This window comes from Terrapene carolina, unplaced genomic scaffold, assembly GCF_002925995.2.
Source record: "Terrapene carolina triunguis isolate 2854851 unplaced genomic scaffold, T_m_triunguis-2.0 Scaffold194, whole genome shotgun sequence".
Lineage (NCBI taxonomy): Eukaryota > Metazoa > Chordata > Testudines > Emydidae > Terrapene > Terrapene triunguis.
Genome location: NW_020664545.1, coordinates 4,491,877 through 4,505,360, shown reverse-complemented (window position 1 = coordinate 4,505,360; position 13,484 = coordinate 4,491,877). Strand labels below are relative to the sequence as shown.

The 13,484-nt window shown below is 60.2% G+C and overlaps 1 protein-coding gene across 1 annotated transcript in view; it reads left to right on the top strand.

Annotated features, from left to right (window-relative positions):
• MIDN (midnolin) overlaps positions 1–13,004 on the top strand; it is a 100,643-nt gene extending 87,639 nt beyond the window's left edge. Inside the window, exon 9 of the mRNA XM_029912281.1 lies at positions 12,793–13,004. Coding sequence (XP_029768141.1) covers positions 12,793–13,004 — 212 coding nt within the window. The remainder of the gene's footprint in view (positions 1–12,792) is intronic.
• Positions 13,005–13,484: the final 480 nt, after the last annotated feature.

Sequence of the window (13,484 nt, the reverse complement as noted above, 5' to 3'; positions counted from 1 at the left end):
ACACACACACACACACACACACACACACACACACACACACACACACACCCACACACACACACACACACACACACACACACACACACACACACACACACACACACACACACACACACACACCCACCCCGCCCAGGGAGGGCCAGTGCACCTGGAGGAACGGCACTGAAGGGAACGGAGGGGGGTCAGGGAGCGATAACAACGGGCTTTGGTCAAGAGAGGTTCATCCCACTACACAAGTGAGGGGCTTCCCCCAAAGCAACAACACGCTCGCCCATGAAACGCCAGGAAATAGCATTGCATTCCCGAGCCAAACTTCCATTGGGTGCGCACTGCCCTCCACGGGACAGCGCCTGCCAATGAAACGCGAGGGTGTCATTGGGACAGACTTTCATTTGCTGATTGGCCAGCCCAAGGTGGAAGATCCGTAGGGACCTCACAAGCATCCCGTCCCCCAGCCCCACTCCGACTTCCCCGTGGGATATGGTGCTGCTCAGAGGTTTCCATCGGGCACAGTTCCCCTGGCTCTCAGTCTCACATTGCCAGGCAGGTCTGGAACCCCAGCACCATCATGCAGTGGGAGGGGAAGCTGGGTTCCGAATGACTGCCCCAAGCTGGCTATCACTAGGGACAAGAGTGAACGGATCTGTGGAACACTGGGCATGGCAGGTGCCCAGCGAGGTGAAGAGAAGCCAGACAAGTGCATGGCCCTCCTGCGTCTTTGTTATCCAACCCAAACAGGCTGCTTCTGCCTCACACCAGGACAAACACAGGCACAGGTCCCCTCTAATTCAGGAGTTCACCCTGTGCCCTCACTGGGGTATCTGAACACCTCGTTGGAGCTGTGGGATTAAAATGGAGCTCCTGGGGCCAACCCCAGACCTGGGGTAACTCCCCCATGGGAGGCACTGGCTTGGATTCATCCCTTTCCCCTGAATAAGTCATATCACCTTGGCTACCACGTCATCAGGATCTAGAGTCAAAGGGCTGCTGTTGTGAACGGGGCAGGGACGCAGCCCCACGCCCCGGGTGTACACAGCCGTCTGGGCATATAGACACAGCAGCAGAAACACACACCTTCCCTTGAGCTCTGCAGCCCCTCCCTAGCTACCTTGGCGTCCCGGGCGACTCCCCGCTCTTTGGAGCCAGGCAAACAGCCTTCATCCTAAGGCAGCACAGCACCTGCTCCCGTCCCCTTGCTCCCCTGGCAGGGGGAAGTAATGGGACACCCAGCTAGTAAAGGACCCTGAAAGTAACTCACCCGGAGCCACAGGCAGGGCCTGGTTAAGTTAATCTACCCAGCTGCAGCAGAGGAGCCAGCCGGGCCTTGCCTGTACAAAGGGCTGCTGGGAGTGCCACGGGGCAGCAGCTAACCACGAGAATCCCTGGGCTTTCCCCCTTTCAGCGAGGCAAGGGGCTTAGAGAGGGCTCTGCTTGCTTGAATTGCAGGTGCCGACTAGAACACCAGTTGCAACAGTGGCTCATTGTCTTTTGTCTCCTCCCTAACACAGCAGGCCCCGTTCCCAGCTGCCCTGCCCCCTGGGGAGTCATTTCCACTGGTGCAAAGCAGGAGTACGACAATGCCCAGTCAGCCTCTGCCTCCCGCTGGATTGTAGCCGAAAGGCAGCACCGGGCACTGTCCTCTGCAGCGGGACGGAAAGGGGGTGACCGCCGGGGAGCAGAGGACGCAGGCGTCCTTGGCCAGCTCTTACGCCGATCACCATTCCAGCAGTGAGCCCCGCACGACACAGAGCTCCAATGCTTGTGACAGACCCGCTGCACGTTTCAGCCCAGCCAGCTGCATCGCTCCCTGTGGCCCCGGCCTGCCCGTCCGGATCGCTCCGGTCACGCTCCATGGCGACGGGCAATGGTGCGCGGTGCCCCGGGAGCACCGAAGGCGGGGGCTGGGGAAACCAGAAAAGCCTGGAAAAGGGCTGCTTGGAGCAGAATCAGAACCCGCTGTTAGTGTGAGGCTAAGGGATTTTCTGGGCCCAGCTGGCTCCATGCGCCTTCTCGGCCCTTGAGATGGGTCTTGGTGCTTATAGGAACCTGAAAGGCGAAAGGAGAGTCTGTGGGGAGCACTTCTATCCCTTGCACCCAGAGTAGCGACCGGCTGTGGGCATCTGGGACCGGGAGGGAGGCCCACCTCTGGCTGCACAGACACAGGGCCAAGCTGGGATCTGACTCACAGCCCCAAGCCCCCAGGGGATGCTGGGCTCGGCGCAGATAGGAAGTGCTGATCAGCAGAGGGAGGGGGTGGGGGCAGCCAGCGATAATGGAGACAGATGAGGCCAAAGAGGACTGGGAAATGGATAGCATGTGTCTGCCTGCGCATGAACGTGCATCATCAGGGCTGGAGCTCTCCGGGGAGAGGTGGGCAAGTGTGCAAGTGTGTCTGGGCGTGAATCAGTGTGCGCAGGCGTGAGTGTATCACAGCCTGGGTCTGTGTGTCACCAGCTGAGTCAGGGCGGGTGTGTCGAGGCGCGTATCTGTGTCAGCGAGTGAGTGTGTCCGTGTGTGCCTGGGCGGCGGTGGCTCACTCTATGAATGCCTCTTGGGCGGAAGCGCGCCAGGGCACATAGGAGGATCGGAGGGTGTGTGTATGTGTGTCAGCGTGTTTCTCGGGGGTGTTCAGGGTTCAGGTCTCTTTCGGGGGCAGGCGGGCGCTAGCCCAGGGCATGCGAGTGGGGCAATACCCACTCCCTGTTCACACCCGCTGTGCAGCCCGCTGCTCCGGCTCCTGGGGTCACTGCCTGTCAGGACTTTGCTGACTCACCCACTCCCTGGTGCAGGCTGGCCCCCGGAGAGGGGAGGAGAGCGCCCGAGGCTGCCCCCAGCTCATGCAGGCCGAGGGAAAGCATTACAGCCCAGCCCTGCCCGGCCTGGAGGTCTGAGACACCCCTGCCCGAGTGCCCCATCCGCCACACAGGGCGGTTAACCATGTTGCCAGACCCAGCCAGCCACACAACGACAAGATTGACTTAAAAAATATATAGCGGGTTCTTTTCATTTGCTCCCTGGTTTCTGTGCCTCTAGGCTGCACTCGGGTCACCTTTTCAAGCTTTCCTCTGCAACCAGAAGCTCACTCTTATTAAAATGAAAGCTGAGATTCTCAGGGAGTCACAGGACTCCAGGAGCTGGTGCTTTAAGGAAAATATCTCATAGCACAAGTTGCCCTGTGAAATCATGAAAGTTGGCCACACTGGTATACCCTGGATTTCCCTCCATGCTGGCGATTCATGCCCATGCGAGAGCGGGATTGGGCCCTTTAAAGCGCTAACACCCACCCCCCCGGGGCAATTCCCATGGGAATCAGTGCACAGAGGGGGAGACAGAACTACATGCTGGGAATGGGCCAGCAGTGGGAGTATAGCAGAGCCACCTGCCCTGTCTGCCTTCAGGTTAGACACTGCATCAGTTTCCCCTCACTCCAGTTGGCTCCCCCAAACATCCAGCATGGATGCTGCCGGGACTTGGTCCTCCAGCTAAGCCATTCAAGGAAACACTCACCCCTTCCAGGGGATCCCCACCAAAAACAAACACAAAAGAATCTTCCACTTCTCGGGCCGGCCCCTCCTTCCTCAAGGTCGCCCTGTGTGAGACACTCCCATCTCTCTATCAAGCAGCAACACCCAGGACCTCTGCCCTGGTGTCTCCCTTCTCTGCTTGGCTACAGGCCTCCCTCTTAGGGGCACCCCAGCAGGCCTGATGTTGCCATTTTCTGCCCCTGGGAACCCATCACAGCGAGGCTGGACCCAGCTCCCCTTAAAGGGCCAGTCACCCCGTCGCTGGGAGACAGAGCAGCGGGAAGAGCTGGAGGGTCAGAGCGGATCCGGGCTTTGGTTTAACCTGCCCCACAAAGCTGGGGGTGCAGGGAGGGATTCTGAGCTGGATGTGGGTGCAGAATCCCAGGGAGTCCAACGCCAGGACCAGGGGAGGGAGCGCCTGTTCAGGGCTCCTGCACAGACCCCTTTCGACCCCGGTATCGGGCCCAGCTTCCCCCGGATCCATGCCACCCTGCTGGTGCAGAGCAGTGTCGCTGCAGCCCCGAGCTCCCAATGCTGGCTGCAGAGACGGGGCCCATATCTGGGACAGCCTGCTGCTCTGGTCCCAGCTGGGCAGGGTAGGTTGCTTCCTGGAGGTGGCATTTTCCAAGGCACCCACTGGGGCAACTGGAATGGCCAGTGCCACCTCTGAATGGGGGTTCTGGGGAGCGGAGATCAAACCGGGCCCTCCTGGGCTGTGCCTGGTCCCTAAGCAATATGCCCGGGGCTGGCCAGAGGCTGGACTGGCTGAGGGCAGGCTGCGTTCCGCTCACTGCAGCCCCTCTGGGAGGGGGCAGAACTCACAGGCTGCTTTTCTCTGGCTGTGAAGTTGAGAGGTTAAAGCAGGGCGGGAGTGTGGGGGGGGGGGGGGGCGGGAGGCTTTGGTGCTAGCCAAGTGGTTAGAGCTGGGGACTCCTGGGTTCTAGCTGTGGGTCTGGGTTTGAGGCGTTGTGTTTCGAGCAGAAGAATGGGAATCAAGAGGCCAGGATTCTATTCTTGGGCAAGTCCCTTCCCTGCTGCATGCCTCAGTTTGCCTAACTCTAGCGCCAGGATAATAACACCGCCCTGCCTCCCAGGACTGGGTCGTGAGACTCTGCTGATGTCTGCAGCCAGCTTTGTCAGCCTTGGATGAAAGACTGGGTGTTGTTAATAACTAGAAATAGGCATATAGCCTGATGTCTAGACCCAGCTCCGGGTGTTCACTCCTCACCAGGGGTGGGAGTTGTCTTATTCCAGAGACAGAGTCTGCAAAATCCAGGATTGCTTTGGGATGGGGATCCCAGCCCCCGCCCCACCCTTGTGATCCTCTTGAGGACCCCCCAATTATAATAATAATTCCTAGCTCTTTTCTCCTGTGGATCTCCAAGTACTTTATAAAGGAGGTTGTATCATGATCCCCATTTTACAGACGGGAAAACTGAGGCACAGACACTTGTTCCAGGGCAGCCAGCAGGGCAGTGGCAGAGCTGGCACTAGGACATAGGTCCCCCAAGTCAGGGCAGTGCCCTACCTACTCGGCTGCACTAGTGAGCACAGACTATCTGTCGCCCCACCCCGGAGCGTGGGGAGGCGCTTGGGTTGAGCTCACGGCTGGCGCTTGCGGGAGGCGCTTGGGGAGGCACCGGTTCGGGGGCTGGCCGGCCTTTCGGACGGTTTGGCACCGACCGAGTCAACCTGGCGCCAGCTTTGCAGCTTCGGCTCCAAACCAAGTGGCGCGTGGGGGCTGACTGAGGTGTGGTGCTCAAAGCCAGCTCGGGGCGGGGGGGATATGGGGCCTGACCCCCACCAGGTGAAAGCTGAACGACACGTCTCTGGGCAATAGGGGCCTCAGGCCAGGTGGCGATGGATCTAGGGGCCTGAGAAGCAGCTGGCCCGGGGGCACCCGGGGCACAGGACAGGCAGGATTGGGTGGCCCAATCCTGAGGTGCTGGGCCACTAACCCCTGGCAGGATGTGCCCTGCACGAGGCTGCCCATTGTCCTCCACTGACCCCTTTGTTTACATGCTGCCCTGGCACTGAAATCCGGTTTCCAGGAAGCCTGGGCAGGGTGGGTCTCCCTTTGGCAAAGTGCAGGCGGGAGGCTTTTAACTCTGCCTAACCTCGTCTCTATGGTAAACACCCCCGCCTGCCCCCGCCCAGCCTGTGGGTGGAAGCGGGCGAAGAGAGGATGAGTCAGCTGGGGCAGCGCCCCTGGCTGACCGGGGCTGGGAGCCAGCCAGCCCTGGGCTAGAGAGACAATCTGCTCTACCTCCACCACCAACACCCTACTGCTGCTGCTGCTGGGGAGGCCGGACCCCTGGGGCTGCTCCTCACAGAGGCTCCCGTCTGGCAGGGGGGGCTGATAGAGACAGTCTGCCCCAGCCTTTCCCTCTGGCTCTGCAGTTTGTGTCAGAGGGCGGGAGGGGTGAGAGCGGTGGGCGGGCTGGCAAGGCGAACATCACAGCAGCAGCACTTTAGGGAATACACTAACCCCCGTGCCCAGCGCTGGGCACCGGGGGGAATCTCACACCAGGCCTTAAGGCCGCTCTTTGATCATTCAAAGTCACCCATCTATCTCTCTGTCTCTAATGTGCCCCTCATTGTAGTATCTAGGCACCGTCGTCACTGCCTACAAAGCCCCTGCCCCACTGTTCTTTGCTGGATAAGCAGGTACCCACTGCGTTCAGTTCCCTGCAGCCGATCACCTCTGAGCTCAACCTGTGGTTACGGGAGGAGCGGGGAGGCTTTCGGGTTGTGTGTGGTCCTGGGGCCGTGTGCTGGGCGCCTTTGCCTTGGGACCTGTTTGCAAAGAGTGCCTGGGCTGGGTCTGTATAGATTCGTCACCCTGCAGACACAGGCATAACCCCCCACATGCACACCCACCCACACAGCTTCACCCCATGTACACGTACACGCATGAACCTCATGCACACACACACCCTGTGCACACATACACCCCATGCACACACACACCCTGTGCACACACACATACTGTGCACACAAACACCCTGTGTGCACACACACACACACACACACCCATGCACACACACATCCTGTGCACACACATACCGTGCACACAAACACCCTGTGCACACACCATGCACACACACATCCCGTGCACACATACACCTCACGCACACACACACACCGTGCACACACACATCCCGTGCACATGCACACTCCCTGTGCACACACACACCCTGTGCACACATACACCCCGTGTACAAACACACACTGTGCACACACACACCCTGTGCACACCCACAACCCATGCACACACACACCCTGTGCACACATATACCCCGTGTACAAACACACCCTGTGCACACACACACCCTGTGCACACACACATCCCATGCACACATACACCCCATGCACACACACACACTGTGCACACACACCCCGTGCACCCCCCCCCAGACACACGTCCAGGCTACAGTCGGATCGTTCTTCCTCTCCATCATCCCTTCACTGGGTCAGGCCCTGGCTCGACTTGCTGAAGCTGGGCAGACCCAAGCGGGAGATCCCCTGGCTCCAGATCTGGCTATCCACCCAAATGCCTCCTCTTGCTCCTTGAAGCTTTTTCCTTCAGTCACTTCCATTGATAAATCTGAGCTGTTTCTATGGCGACCACACCTTCCTTGGCAACCAGAGTGGAAAGAAAAGAGGAATAAACTGTCACTGTAACACCAGGTGGCGAGACAAGCGGTCCTGGCTTGGAGCCTGCCGGCCTGGCCAGAAGAGTAAAATGAGGAATTAGGAGAATGGATGAGTGCAGAGCTCCCCACGGAGAGGCACTGGGCAAAGGGGAGAGGAAAGAGAAGAGGCAAGACCAGAGGGAAGGTGTGTGAGTGTGCACAGGTGTGCCTGAGCATTCCAAGCGTGTGCAAAGGTATGAGTCTGTGCAGAGATGTGTGAGAGTGCACAGGTGTGTGAATTTGTGCACATGGGTGCGTGTGGGCATGCACAGGTGTGTGAGTTTGTGCACATGGGTGTGTGTGGGCATGCACAGGTGTGTGAGTTTGTGCATACAGGTGTGCATGCCAAGGAATATGCATTTGTGTGCACAGGTACGACTGTGTGCAGAACTGTGGGAGTGTGCACTGGGGTGTGAGGTTGTGCACACAGGTGTGTACGTGAGCATGCACTGGTGTGACATTGCATGCAGAGTTGTGTGAGGGTGCACAGGTGTGGGTGTGGGTGAGTGCGTACCCTTCATCACCCTTTCGGTTGCTATGCGCAGAGGACAAACCAAGGCAGACACAGCCGGTTTGCTGAGGGTGGCAGCAGCTGCGGGTGTGTTTCTGAGGCTGGGAAGGCGACGCTGCTGCACTACTGACGCCCTCGAGTTCCCCTGCTGACGTCAGGCTCTCTCTGGAGCAGAACGGTTCATCCGCTGGTGCTGGCTCCAAACGCAAAACGAGCCGGCCTGGGCAGAGGGGGGACGGAGCAACTCAGGCTGGATTGCAGCCTTGGGGAGGGCAGAGGGGCCCCACCGTGTGTGCGTGCATGCGTGTGTGTGTCCATGCGTGTGTGTGTCCACGTGAGTGTGTGCTAGGGTGACCAAACAGCAACTGTGAAAAATCGGGACATGGGGTGGGGGGTAATAGGCACCTATATAAGACAAAGCCCCAAATATCGGGACTGTCCCTATAAAATCGGGATATCTGGCCAACCTAGTGTGTGTCCCTGGGGACTGGGAGCTCCTTAAACCAAGGCCTTGACCCTTCACAGGGAACCCCATACCTCTGAGCTTCATAGGTCACGTCCTCTCTGCCTCGGCCTTCTCCTGGGACGGAGCAAAGCCCTGGACAAACCAGGGGGCTCTCTCTGGGGCAGCCTCTTCCCGTTGGATCACCTGACCTAGGGGCTGACACAGGAGAGGGGCTTGCTGGGCTAGGACAGGGGGTTGGTGGCTCAGTCGTCTGGGGTTACAAGCAAGCTGATGGGCCCGGAGCACTGGGTAACCCCGGATGGGGTTCAGAGAGAGCAGGGCCCCAGTGCCCCGCAGCTGTCAGAGCGGTGATGCTCGCCCACGGGCACCTTCGCCCCAGCGCAGCTGCTCGTCAAGGCTAGCGTGGGAGCCGAGGCGGCTGGCAGGTTCCGGGGGGCAGAAGGGGATGTGGATTGAAGGGGATCACAGGGTGAGGGCGACTCAGTCTTTGAACCCTGGATCTGGCTGCAGGTCTGTCGGAAAGGGAGAAGCCAAGCATGCTGGCTCCAAAGCACAGACATGTCGTCCCCCCCGCTCTGCCAGAGCACCCCACTAGCTGGCAGCACCCCTGCTATTCCAGCCCTACCCCCCACCAGCACTTCAGTGCTGCTCAATCCGGACCCACAGCCCCTGCCGCGGCTTTAGCCCTCTCCTGAGCAGAGAAGCTGAGGATCATTTTGAATGGTGCAAGGATAGGCTCAGGGGGTGTCCCAGGAGTAGGGGCTCGAGCATCAAGCTCTCTCCCCTCTGCATTCAGGCTGGCCCGTTGCTCTGGGGGTGGCTCCGTTCGGGGCCTAGGGGTCAGGCGGCAGAGAAAGGGCTGCCAGAAGTTGAGAGAAGAGGCCAATCTGAGATGACACGAACTCTCTGCAGCAAGAGCCGGGGGTCCAGCCAGGGAAGTTTAACCCCCAGAGCCTCCCAGTTCTACAGATGGGGAAACTGAGGCAGAGAGCAGCTTGCCCATGGTCACACAGGAGGGCTCTGGCAGAGCTGGGAACAGAACCCAGGAGCCCTGACTCTAGTGTATGGCTACAGAACATGATCTGCAAGGCCCCTTGAGGGGCTGCTGACAGCCTCGGGCCCTGGGGGCAGATGGGGTGAGTGGGCCTGCAGGGAGCCTGGGCTCTGCCTCACTCCTCCAACCCCCCCACTCTGTTTGTGGTTGGGCGGGTCAGAGAGTGCCCCTCCCGCTGCCACTGGCCAGGCCCCGGCCCTGCTGCAAAGGGCAAACACAGGGGTGGGGGGGCCTCCCTGGCTGGGCCAAAGCCGCTGGAATGTGGCAGGCACAGGCCAGGCGAGGAGCGGAGGATCTGGGCCCCACAGACCTCAGCCCTGGCTGCGGTTAAAATAAAGGCTGCCGAGTAACCCCCTCCTCTAGCCTTTGGCCTCAAAGCACTTTACAAAGGTGGGTCAGTGTCGTCGGCCCCATTGTGCAGATGGGGAAACTGAGGCACAGAGGGGGAGGCCACTTGCACAGGGGCAAAAGTGACTGGAAACAGTCCTGTCTTCTGTTCTCCTTTGCTCTTCTGACCACTAGGCTGCACTCCTCCCCCCCACCTGAGAACAGAACCCAGGAGTCCTGTGGGTCAGTGCTCTAACCACTAGGCAGCACACCCCTCCCCGAACAGAACCCAGCAGTCCTGTGGGTCAGCGCCCTGTTCTAACCACTAGGCAGCACTCCCGCCCCCCCCGAACAGAACCCAGCAGTCCTGTGGGTCAGCGCCCTGCTGCTCTAACCGCTGGACTCCACTCCCGCCTATAGGTAAGAACAGAACCCAGGAGTCCGGAGCCCCAGCTCAGTTCAATATCGCAACCTCCTGCTCCCTCTGAGCACTGAGCTGGGCTTAACTCCCCCCCTCCCCCCTGCTAAGGAGCCTCCTGCGGCAGGTGGGGCCCCCCTGGGCCCCGGGGGGCTGGTTCCCAGCTAATCACGCTCCCTGGAGCCCAGCCACCTTGCACAGGCGCTGACCTGTTTCTGTGAATGATGATGAGTGATTCAGGGAGGTGGGGGGCTCCCACCCACCCCTCTCCTCCCAGCAGCCTGGCTCCTGCTTGCTGCAGGCTGCGTCAAGAACCAATTCCAGTTAACCCTCTCGCTGCTGGGACAGATCTGTGGGTCTGATTGGGTGGGCAGTGCTCTAGGCTGGGGGGTTGGGCTCAGAGCAGGGGGCCTGATCTGGGGCAGAGATAAAGCTCCTGAACAGCATGGGGCAGCCCCTGCATCCAGGCCACCTCCGAGGCAGCCTGTGAGCTGTTACCGACCCCCCAGGCAGCTCCAGCCCCAGCCCCTGGCTGAACCACTTCGGGTTCGGAGACCCCCATGGGTAGGAAAGGCTCTGCTCCAGGATTCGGCTCAGGCTGGGCAGGTCGGAGCTGCTGGGCGGGCGTCAGGCAGCCGGGACCCGGCTCCCCGTGAGGGGGGAGGCCGAGCTGAGTCTGGAATGATTTACAACTGCGCTTTGGTTCCTGTCTCTGCACTGACACCTACACATTGTGCTCACGCCCACGCCCACCTGGCCCACAGCTGCAGCGCATCACCCCAGGAACCCAGCGCGTGCACGGGCCAGCAGGCTCGCCTGTGTGCACGCACACACACATTCGGTCTCGTCTGTGGGAACGTGCACGCACGCACTCGGCCGCCTGCATGTGAACACAGGTGTGAACGTGCACATACATGCATGCACAGACAAGCGTTTGGACATATATGTACCCCTTCACATACGCAAAGCACATAAATGTACACATGCACATACACATATGGGAATACACATGTGCACAGGCCTCCAAAGATGAGTGCAGCTAGCCCTACAATCCGTTTGGCTGTAGAGCGCCCCTGAGCCTCTCATCTTAGCGAGGGGGCGAGTGGGGGGAAGATCCCATGTGTCCCCTTCACCAGGTGTAGTCCAGCTTGTGCACAATGCATCACGACGCGTGCGGGGGGCCCCGGGTGTGTGTGTGTCACCACTAAACTCTCCCCATGCTTCCATCCTGGGCTGCCCAAGGCAGCCAGTTCAGTGGCATTCCTTGCAGCCTGTTCCACGACCCTGCAGCCCCAGGGGCGTGGGGCCAGCAGAGATGAGAGCGTGCCCCATGCCCTCTGGCTCTGCCCAGATAAATAACTCGCCTCAGACCGAAGACCCCCTGGCAGGGTCACGGGGCCAAGGGATCGAAGCGCCTGTGGTATAGGACAGGGGGTCTCAACCTTTTTCTCCACGGCCCACCTGTGTCACAATAAGGGGCTTTCTGCATATAAAAGCCAGGGCTGGCGTCAGGGGGTAGCAAGCAGGGCAACTGCCTGGGGTCCCACGCCACAGGGGCCCCCGCAAAGCTACATTGCTCAGGCTTCGGCCTCGGGTGACAAGGCTCAGGGCCCGGGCTTGAACCCCATGCGGCACGGCTTCGGCTTTCTGCCCTGGGCCCCGGTGAGTCTAATGCTGGCCCTGCTTAGCCCCCCCTGAAACCTGTTTGCAGCCCCCCAAGGGGCCCCGGACCCCGGTAGAGCTCCATCGGTATAGGACACACAGCGGACAGCCTAGTGGGATCACAGGATAGAACAAGGGAGAGTCGCTGCTCATGCAGACGGCCCCCAGAGTAGGGCAGAATTAGCCAGTGATTTTTAATCACAGGGAGTTTCTGTTAAATAGCACCCCAGGGCACCGCGCACCCTGGGGTGGGGGGTTGCATAGACTGACTGCTTTGCCGTGGAGAAACAGAGCCAAGCTTTTGAGTGACACAAGGCTGCCCTCTGCTGCCCATACGCCACCAGTGTCGCGGATTTAGATTCCTACGTAACCTCCGAGCTGGTGCTGCAGAGGAACTGGGAGAGGGCGAGTGTGGGGCTTAGACAGACAGAGTGGAGGGCGAGGGGGAGCGAGGAGGGTGACTGACGGGCCGGTCGGAGGCTGAGGTGGGTGTGTGGTGAGAGAGAGTTCGCTGGTAAGACAGGATGTTTAAGAGCAATTAATATGACTTAGCACCTTGCTTCTGCAAAGCGCTTTAAAGACACCTGCGAGGTGGGTCCAGCTTATCCCCATTCTGCAGATGGAGAACCATGGAGCACTTAAGCGACCTGCCCAGGGTCAAGCAGCCGGTTGGTGGCAGAGCTTGGGAATAGACTGTAGAATTCCTGCTCTCACTACGTGACACTCCCCCACCCCAGGGCTGGGGAAAGAACCCAGGAGTCCGGCTGCCCAGACTCCTGCTTTACCCACTAACCCACGGTTCTCCAACTCCAGAGCTCAGAACCTAGGAGTTCCGGCTCCCACGCCCCCTGCTCTAACTACTAAACCACACTCCTGTCCCTGCAGCCTCCTGTACAGCCAGCGAAAACTACTGCCCCCAAACACCTCCCCGCTCCGCTCTGATCTGCTGGCAGGCACTGCCTTGGTCTGCAGCTGAGGTTTTGAGGCAGGCCATGCACGTTCTGCAGGCAGGGGGGCGGCGTGTGGGGGCTGCCAGGCAGCAGAAGGCCTCACAGCAAAGCGGAGCGGGAGGAAAGGGGCTGGGGGGAGCGTGGGCGTCGGAAAGCAGGTCAAGGCGCGTGTGTTCCCGGAGCAGCGATGGCAGGCGGCGATTACAGCGGCTCAGCCGGACGTGGCTCAGCCCTGCAGGCCGCTGGCTGCCGGATAACGAAGCTGGATCTACTCATTAGAGGCCTGAGATGCGTGGGCTCCAGCTGTGCCCAGCCTGTGGCCAGCCAGCGCATCCACACACCAGGGCAGCAGGACCCCGCCCCCGGCTACGATTCATCCTCCAGCAGCCAAACTTGAAGGGGAAGGGGGACCCCCAGTCTGGCCCTTGGGCTGGGGAGAATTGCCTTTGGCCCATCCTCCTCCCCACAGGCCTCATGCCCAGTGGGGGTCAGGACGGAGGGTTTGGTGCCCGTTCCCTGCTTCAGTCTGTGCTCAGCCCCCCCATGCTATGGTCTGTGCCTGAGCTGAGCCCCTTCCGCCAGACCCAGCTACTCTTGACCATTCACGCTGGCGTCCTCGGCATGGGACACCAGCTCTTTGCCCCTTCACGCTGTTCCCCTCTGAGCAGCAGGCCGGGCACAAGGGCCGTGGGGGGTTTCCTCACTGTGGCAGGGTGGGGACTCAATGCAGCACCCAGAAGACGCAGCAGCCACAGGGTGGGAGCTCGCATGAAGTAGACATGGGGGAGGGGGGGGATCCAGGCTGGAGAAAGGGCCAAAGTACCTGAGTTTCCAGGGCCAGATCCCCTGCCCTGTTCCTGCAACTGACTCCGTGCAA